General features: G+C 40.9%; 1 protein-coding gene across 3 annotated transcripts in view; it reads left to right on the top strand.

Moving 5' to 3' along the window:
* Positions 1-5,863, top strand: part of CYP4X1 (cytochrome P450 family 4 subfamily X member 1) — a 37,831-nt gene extending 31,968 nt beyond the window's left edge. For all 3 annotated transcript variants that reach the window (XM_072772254.1, XM_072772253.1, XM_072772252.1), the window contains 3 exons: positions 1,492-1,556; positions 3,639-3,721; positions 4,559-5,863. In XM_072772254.1, the coding sequence (XP_072628355.1) occupies positions 1,492-1,556; positions 3,639-3,721; positions 4,559-4,727 (317 nt within the window). In that variant the 3' untranslated portion in view covers positions 4,728-5,863. The remainder of the gene's footprint in view (positions 1-1,491; positions 1,557-3,638; positions 3,722-4,558) is intronic.
* Positions 5,864-10,007: the final 4,144 nt, after the last annotated feature.

The raw sequence follows: 10,007 nt of genomic DNA, 5'->3' as shown, positions 1-10,007 counted from the left end.
CCATGGAGGAGGTGGATGCAGCCACAAATGCAAGGCCACACAAGGTGGATGGAAGAGTTGTGGAACCAAAGAGGGCTGTCTCACGAGAAGATTCTCAAAGACCTGGTGCCCACTTAACTATGAAAAAGATTTTTGTTGGTGGCATTAAAGAAGACACTGAAGAACATCATCTAAGAGATTATTTTGATCAGAATGGGAAAATTGAAGTGATTGAGATCATGACTGACCGAGGCAGTGGCAAAAAGAGAGGTTTTGCTTTTGTGACATTTGATGACCATGACTCTGTAGACAAGATTATCATTCAAAAATACCATACTGTGACTGACCACAACTGTGAAGTAAGGAAAGCCCTATTGAAGCAAGAGACGGCTAGTGCTTCATCCAGCCAAAGAGGACGAAGTGGTTTGGAAACTTTGTTGGTGGTCTTGGAGGTGATTTTGATGGGAATGACAACTTTGGTCATGGAGGGAACTTCAGTGGTCGAGGTGGCTTTGGTGGCAGTCGAGGTGGTGGTGGATACGGTGGCAGTGGGGATGGCTAGAACGGATTTGGTAATGATGGAAGTTACTTTGGAGGTGGAGGAAGCTATAATGATTTTGGCAATTACAACAATCAATCCTCAAATTTTAGACCCATGAAAGGAGGAAATTTTGGAGGCAGAAGCTCTGGCCCCTACAGTGGTGGAGGCCAATACTTTGTCAAACCATGAAACCAAGGTGGCTATGGCAGTTCCAGCAGCAGCAGCAGCTATGGCAGTGGCAGAAGGTTTTAATCACTGCCAGGAAACAAAACTTAGTAGGAGAGGAGAGCCAGAGAAGTGACAGGGAAACTACAAGTTACAGCTGATTTGTGAACTCAGCCAAGCACTGTGGTGGCAGGGCCTAGCTGCTACAGAGAAGACATGTTTTAGACCATACTCATGTGAATGGGCAAATAACTCGAGGACTGTATTTGTGACTAATTATATAACAGGTTATTTTAGTTTCTGTTCTGTGGAAAGTGTAAAGCATTCCAACAAAGTGTTTTAATGTAGTTTTTTTTTTTTGCACCCATGCTCTTGATTGCTAAATGTAACAGTCTGATCATGACGCTGAATAAATGTGTCTTAGATAAAAAAAAGAACCAACAGAAACTTATCATTGGACCTGCATGATGGAATTATGGTTCTGTTCCCCTGGACCCAAATGGTCTCTGGTGGGTGCTGTACAGTCCATTGACAGATATCATTTTGACATGAAACCAACAGCTCCTTAAGGTAGAATCAGATATTAAATAAGTCATTGCTTTGAAAACCAAGGTGTCAGAAAAAAAGAAAGAAAACCAAGGTGTCACCCAAGCCTCAACTTTCCATGAGTCCTTGACTGCTGACATCAGCTACAGCACGCAGAGCTCTGCCAGGAACAACCTCATTCCCTTCAAGAAGAGCAGTATAACAGTAGCCCACAACTTGATCTATCTGCTGCAATCTTTTTTCTTTCTTTTCTTTCTCAGGAATAACCGTGGTTCTCAGTATTTGGGGCCTTCACCATAACTCTGCCATCTGGGAAAACCCAAAGGTATGACTGTTTATTTATAAATCCTTCAAAGAACTAATGCAGTACAACTCACTTTTTGTTAGCACAATGTGGAAGTGGCAAATGGCACAAAGCAAATAAACAGAAAGACCAAAAATGTTAAAGTTTTCCCCCTAAAAGAAAACTGTCCTGTTCCCCTATTCCTACTGTGTGTTAGCTTTGAATGAATGGATTGACAAAATACCACACAGTCTGCTCTAAGTTGCAGTCTGTGCTGCAGTCATTTACTCAGTGAGCTCCACCAAGCACTCACCTAGCCATCTGCAGGACTGCAGGCTATTCATTTTGCCATGCAGGCAACTCACTCTTCTGCTGGATGTAACAATCAGAATTCTGGCAGAAAACTGATGACACCCTCAAGTTGGGCACTTAGAGGAGAATTTCATAAAGGAACTATTTACAAAGGCGTTGGTAGAGTTTAGAAAAGTAACACGGAGTGCACAAATGCTGAAGTGCTTCCCACCTCTGGGCCAGAGGGGAGAGAGACTTTCGAAGCCCAGAGAGTGACTGTCGTGCTGGGAGGAGTCCTGGGCAGGAGTTGGGCCTTCAGTAGAGCAGCCAGCCGGAGGCAGCTTGGTAGAGTGGGGTGTAGGGAATAAATAATCCAAAAGCTGTCTCTGTCCACCCTCTAGATTGCCAATCAATGTCTTTTATCAGCCAAACCCAAGAGCAAACCATGTGGGTCAGCTTCTTGGAGCCCCGAGCAGAGCAGGAAAGGGAGGAGAGAGGATCTGGAGAGGCAAAAAGAAGACACACAGCTAACCATAGTGCTTGATTCAACCGTCTTGAACTCTGAACACTCACAACACCTACAGACACTTGTTTTCACATAAGTGGCTAGGGTTGAAGACCTCTTACGTGTAATGAGAAGTGGACTGCAGGTCTCATTAACAGTTGATCACATAATCATTTTGGCTAGACTTCTAAGTCTAAGTGAGAACATTCTTTTTTTTTAAGTTCAAGTTAATTTTATTGAGTAGAGTTGACACACAATGTTACATTAGTTTCAAGTGCACATCTTAGTGATTTGACAAGTTGATTCACGATGCTCCCTGATGGTAGCCACCATCTGTCCTGTTACATCACTAAAACAATATTACTGATTATTCCCTATGCTGTGCCGTTTACTCCTGTGACTTATTCATTCCATAACTGGAAGCCTGTATCTCCTTCTCCCCTTCACCTACTTTGTCCAAACCCCCCACAACCATCAGTTTTTTCTCTGTATATAAAGGTTTAATTCTGCTTTTTGTTTGTTTATGTACTTGGTTGGTTTTGTTTTGTTTTGTTTAAGATTTCACTTATGAGTGGAATCATAGTAATTGTCTTTCTCAATCTTAACTTATTTCACTTAGCATAATACCCTCTAGGTCCATCCATGTTGTCTCAAATGGCACCATCTCATCCTTTTTATGGCTGTGTAATATTCCATTTAATCCACCACATTTTCCTTATCCATTCATTTATTGAAGGACACTTAGGTTGCTTCCTTAATCTTAGCTATTATAAGTAATGCTACAATAAACATAGGGATGCATATGTCTTTTCTAATGTTTTCATTTTCTTTGGGTAAATTAAATGGATGCATTCTTACCTCCAAAGTGAAAATAATAACACTGGCCCTACCATTTCTGCTTTCTCCATACTTAGTCTGGGTAGCAGACTAGTCCACTGGAAGGCCAGACAAGGGCTGCAGGTCTAGAGTCGCACTGCCAAGTGTGGTAGCTATTTGTCACATGTGGTTACTGAGCACTTGAAATGTGGCTACTCAGAAATAAGGTATGTTAGAAATGTAAAATACACACTGGATTTTGAAGACACAGTACAAAAAAGTGGACTATTTGCTTAATGATCAGTTAAATTGAGACATGTTAGAATGATAATATTTTCTGCAAAATAAATTATATTATCAAAATTACTTTCACCTTTTAAGAATGTGACTACCAGAACATTGGAATTACATATGTAGCTCATTGTATGTTTCTCAATCAGTGCTAAATAGTAGCTTAAGAAGTGTGCTCATGGTGTTTTGGGGATGGTGGTGGCGTTGCCCTGTCATTTCAGGTCTTTGACCCCTTGAGGTTTTCTCAGGAGAATTCTGATCAGAGACACACCCACTCCTTCTTACCATTCTCGGCTGGACCAAGGTAAGGACAATTTGAAGTTGCTGAAAATGCACAGAAATGTTTACTTGGAAACAGCACTCTCCCTTTGGTACCTCAGCTCCATGGAACCCCATCTTCTCACCAGATTATGAGGTAGATCTTGGTACCTCTTTGAGCCCCCGAAAAGACCAGTTAGTTCCACAAAGGACAAAGCCCTTCTCTGTCACATCCTATTCAGCTATGCCTCGGACAATTATCCCGTGATGCAAACTTGCTCATAAGCCATGCAGCCCACCTCCAATGCAGGAGAAATAGTTCCTTTTTTTCTTAAGTTCAGATTTATTGAGGTATCTTTGACACATGCAATTGTAAGATATTTAAAACATACATCATGGTGATTTGCTATCTGCGTACATTGTGAAAGGGTTCTTCTCCCTCCGGTTAATTACCACATCCTCCATCTCACCAATTTATCTCTGCATGTGTGTGTCTGAGGACATTTACGCTCCATCTTATTAGCAAATTTCAGTTGCACAATACAGTGTTAGCCACTATAGTCTCCATGTTTTTTTTTAATTTATTTTTTATTGGTGTTCAATTTACTAACATACAGAATAACCCCCACACTGCGTCCTCACAGGAGAAACAATTCTATATGCAACTCCAAGTGCCACCATGTTTCGAGAGGCCATCATCACATTACAGCCTTTCAGTTCACTTTCTAGCAGGGAACAATAGAAGTTCAAAAGTTTCCATGGCATTTGGTGTGACAATGCTGCTTTACTGTGAATGGCAGATTCATTATCCTAGCATCTTATGAAAGAGTCAGAAACAACTACCATTTCTTCAAGTATCTCTTTCTTTCCCTGGTGTCTGCAGGAACTGTATCGGGCAGCATTTTGCCATGGTCAAGCTAAAGGTGGCCATTGCCTTGATTCTGCTCCACTTCAAGGTGTCTCCAGACCCCACCAGACCTCTTGTCTTCTTGCACCAGATTGTCCTCAAACCCAAGAATGGGGTCCACTTGCACCTGAAGAAACTCCCCTAATGTTTCTAGCCCAGGGTGCAATGATTGTATACATATCCAAACTATATATACATATATATGTGTGTATATCTAGTTTTAAAGTTAAATACAGCTACTGGAGCAAGAAAATGAAGAGGAGTCAAAATATGATGGGAGGGTTAGGGGTAGGTGGGATGTAACTGCACATTATCTGTGCAACTCTGTGTAACTGCACATTATCCAGAAACGTTTCTAGGTGATACGCTGTGTCACCTAGATCAATTTCTTTATGATTTGGGGAGATTTTCCAATCATTTCTGTTTGATTCTGGCTGCTATTAATGCTATATACCAAGAATTTTGCTCAGTGACTTCCATATATTTTCTGTTGCTTTTTAAAATAGTTTTTGGAATTATACAAGTAATAGGTGTGTGTATACTCACAGTAAAAGATTTACAACATTCAAAAGCATGTAGAGTAAAAAGTAAAAATCCCACTTTACAGACTCTATACCTCTCTGCCCTGACCAATCTTACTCATCTTCCTAAAAACAGAAGAGTTTGGTGTGCATTCTTTCAGAATTTTTCCTATACATTTCAAATATACATATGTATGTATGTGTGTATTCTTATAGGTGGGATCATATCCGTATTATTCTTGCTTTTTTCACTTAATAAAAAATGCATCTTATTCCTAATCATGCATTCATAATATTCTATAGTGTGGATGTATTATAATTTATTGAGCTATTTTCTTATTATTGGATATTTAATTTATTTGTAGTTTTAAAAACATGCTTATTTGCCATTTGTGTTTATCTTTATTTTGTTGTCTGTGACTCATACATCATTTATGCTTATTTTCCTATGTAGTTCTATTTGAGATCTTTAATATTGTGGATAACAGTCCTTGATTGTAACTTTATAATTTTTCCCTTTTTTTTTTTACTTTTATAAAACTGTATGCTAAATATTAGCATACAGAATTTCTAAATTTTCATGAAAGAAGATAAATAAACTTTGTGGTTTCTGGGAGTTAAGTCTTGGATAAGAAAATCTTCATTTGGAATATTATCTAGATAGTCTACATAGTTTCCTGGTGCCAACAGTGCTTGTGAAGCCTGAGTGGGAATTTTTTAATAATTACCAAATAATAAATAATAGTTTGTATTATTTCCAGATTCATTACTGATTTGATTTTCGTGTGTCCACTATATGCCAGATATTGTTGTGATAAGCATTCAGTGAATGAAGAGACATGACCCTTGCCCTCATGGAGCTTATATCCTAAAGCATCCTTAAGATGGATAACAGACAAATAATTACAGATTTCACTAAGTGTCATGAAAGCACCAGTTCCTTCAGTACTAGACAGTAAGAAGGGGAACTTGCTTTAGATCAGGTTGTCTAGGAAATCCTCTCTAAGAAAGGAACAGGTAAGTTGAGACCTCAAAGTCTAGAAGCTACTCCTATTCTTTCTCAGATGCCCCGTAGTGGCAAAATTTTGGCAAGTCACTGGACAATTTAAAATAGCCTTGAAACACTGGGAGTTACAGAACGAATAAACCATGAGAATAAAAGGCACAGCATAGCAAATATAGGCAATGATATTGTAATAGCATTGTATGGTGACAGATAGTTGTTACACTTGGGGTGAGCATAGTACAATATAATCACTATGTTGTACACCTGAAACTAATGCAACATTGTGTGTCAGCTATACTCAAATAAAAAAATTATTTTGATAGCTCTGAAACAAATAGTAGAAGTTTATCATCCTTGCCAAATACAAGCATATTAATCTTGACTCTCTAGATGGATAAGAAATGAAAATAAAGTCCTGGTCACATCCGTAACAGTCTACCATAACAAAAATATCCCCAAATAGAGGAGCTTAAACAAGAAAAAAATGTGTTTTTCTCTTGTATGAAAGGCTTGAGGAGGTAGGTGGTCCAGAACTAGTAGGGTAGTTTGCACTACATGGTCATCAGGTACCCAGGCTATTTATATCTTGTCCTCCATCTTCAATACTCAGCTTTCAATGAATGATCTAAGGTAGTTGCTAGCTCCTACCTTAAAGCAAGAGGGAGGAGATGAAAGGGGATGGGAGGGCAGGAATATTTCCTTTTTTAGGATATTAGCTGCAAGTTGTACTCATCACTCTGCTCACAGCTCTGTGGAAAATCCAGTCCCACCTATAGCTGAACAGGAAACTGGGAAATGTGGTCTTTAGCTGGCAACCATGTGCTCAGCTAAATCGTCCATTTGTGTAGAAGTAGAAGAGGGATGCTGAAAGGACACTGAGTCTCCTCTGCCAGCAACAGCCTATCATTTAAGCACGGACCAGAACAGGTCCTTTATTTTTTTTTATAAATTTATTTTTTTATAAATTTATTTTTTATTGGTGTTCAATTTGCCAACATATAGAATAACACCCAGGGGATCCCTGGGTGGCTCAGTGGTTTAGCGCCTGCCTTTGGCCCAGGGCGCGATCCTGGAGTCCTGGGATCGAGTCCCGCGTGGGGCTCCCTGCGTAGAGCCTGCTTCTCCCTCCTCCTGTGTCTCTGCCTCTCTCTCTCTCTCTCTCTCTCTCTCTATCATAAATAAATAAATCTTAAAAAAAAAAAGAATAACACCCAGTGCTCATCCCGTCAAGTGCCTCCCTCAGTGCCCGTCACCCAGTCACCTCCACCCCCCTCCCACCTCCCCTTCCACCACCCCTAGTTCGTTTCCCAGAGTTAGGAGTCTTTCATGTTCTGTCTCCCTTTCTGATATTTCCACTCATTTTTTCTCCTTTCCCCTTTATTCCCTTTCACTATTTTTTATATTCCCCAAATGAATGAGACCATATAATGTTTGTCAGAACAGGTCCTTTAAAATAGAAATGATATCAGGGATCGTGCCAACCATGAAGGTGTCACAGCATTTAGAGTACAGTAATCAAGAGTCAGCAGCATTCAACAGGCCATACAGGTAAATTTATAAATATTCTCAAGCCGGGAATGGATGGGGTGGGCAAGTATCTTGAAGGAGCCACATAGCCCCAATGAAATACTGTGACTCTCTTTTCTTGTCCCCTCAACTGGAAGATGACGCAGAAGCAAAAAAAAAAAAAAGTGCTTGCTTTCTTCAACACCAATCTTAAGTTCTACAAAGGAAAATACACTCAATAGAGCTGTAAGTAATATCAAGTATTATGTTTTTATTCTTTACCTTTTGGGAGTCATTGGCCTTTTTTACAAATCTAAAGAAAATTGTGGATCTTCTCCAGAAATGCATATGTACCCCAAGCACCAGCAGGGTTTGTCTGTGATTTCATGACTTTGGTGGACTCCACGAGCCTATGCCTGGACCCAGCTGATAGCACTTCTTCTGCCTTCATATCCTTAGGAACCTTAGCAGGTGGCTGTATCTAGTAATGGAGGTACCCATTAGTTCAGGAGACATGTCATTGCATCCCCCGGCAGCTATCACTGACAACAGTGTTTCAGGATACTGAACCAAAGCCTTCCTTCTTATAACATTCACTCATTGATAAAGCTCAAAATTTCTTTATCAATTTATAGTTTTCACAGTCCTCTTATCACCATTACATAATTAGATCTATACCACACCCTTTGTGATGTATGCATGGAATGTTATCAAACTCAGTTCCAATGAGGAAAAGGAGGTTCAGCAAGATCAAGTGGCACATCCAAGGTCTCTCAGTCAGTGAGTAGCAGACCTAGAACTCTGGAGCTTTGGCAATTCATTAAGTAGTTAGAAATAGTTCTCATGACTTCCCAGGTCCTCAGTGTTTCAGCTCTATAGTTTTAGCAAATCAGATGTGCCTTTGCACTAACATCCACCACCATGGAGTCGAGCTGCAGAGAACCGATGGTGTTCATGGCAGTCATCCTGGAATTAACCTTCTTCTGTCCCTACTCCAGTCTGGTACCCATTTAGGCTCTGGCATCTCGATTCTCTCATTTATAATTTCACTTCTGGTTTCTGGACTCAATATATGCATTTTGGGCTATCTCTCCAACTCCTGATTGTCCTTTTTTCCTCAAAGAGGAGGCCTGAACTACACTCACCCTCAGGTCTCAGCCAATGACGCAGTTGCTGGCTAGTCTTTCAAGCAGCTCATCTGATCCCCCTTGCATGGTGATCCAGATCCAGACCCTAGCTCTGCCTACTTTTCCTCAACACATCACTATCCTCATATCCAAACTCAAACCAGTTTGACAACATCTCTCTTAAAGCACGATGCCTGGAAATGAACAAAATAACCCAAAATGTTATAAGCCTTCTTCTTCTGGCATCCACTTCAGGTAGGGATTCCTGTGGTGTTTGGGGAAGCCAGAATGCGTGTTTAGTCAACACTCCAGAAACCAGAGTCTCCTTGAGAACAACTGTAAACACAGAAGAAAAGGGTCCAGAGCTCTCTTTTCTCTGATCTCTGGAGGACTTGTGATAACATAGGCCTCAGCCCTGCAAGTTCGTTTAGAAAACAATGTATCTCCCCTGAATGGGACAGTACAGCTTCCTTGGCAATCTTTGAAATATCTAATAAGGACACTGACCTTTTCCTGACTCTTCCCCCACAACAACCCATTGTTATATGGGATGCTCCGAGGTGCACCTTCTAGCTCAGAATGGCTGTGCTGAACCACCCAGGCTCGCTCTCTTTTTCTCACCTGGGATAAGTGACATTCGTTTGTGGACTACGGAGCTATACCTGCCTGACTGGAGATTGGCCCCACCTGTACCCACAGGTTGACCGGGTTGTTCCATATATCCTACTACATGGTAGGCGTTCCAGATATATCTGTTTAATGAGTGAATGAATTCATGGACAGATGAGTGAGCAAATGAACTATGATCACAAGCTGACCTCTAGCCACAGCTGTTATACCAACTGCCTAGACAACAGTTATTTATGTTCGGAGAAAATAAATGTTGCAGCTCTGGGTCAATCATGACGTCGGTCTCAGCCATGGTTTGGTGACATGTTTGTGTGGCTTTGCACAGCTCCTGCCCACTGCAGGGGATGTAATTCCATCTGCACTTCTTCACTCATATATAGATACTTTTGGAACACCTGTGCAGCAGGTGTAAGGAATAAACAGACAAAGACTGACCTCTTGAAGCTTATATTCAAGAGGGGACCTCAAACAGTTAACAAGCAAGTGAATAGGGATGCCTGGGTAGCTGAGGGGTTGAGCATCTGCCTTCAGCTCAGGTCATAATCTTGGGGTCTGGGGATTGAGTCCCGCATCAGTCAGGCTCCCTGTGAGGAGCGTGCTTCTCGCTCTGCCTGTGTCTCTGACTCTTTCTCTGT

Source organism: Canis lupus, chromosome 13 (assembly GCF_048164855.1).
Source record: "Canis lupus baileyi chromosome 13, mCanLup2.hap1, whole genome shotgun sequence".
In the NCBI taxonomy this organism is placed as follows: Eukaryota; Metazoa; Chordata; class Mammalia; order Carnivora; family Canidae; genus Canis; species Canis lupus.
Note: the sequence above shows the minus strand (reverse complement) of the source record. Positions and strands in the feature narration are given on the sequence as shown.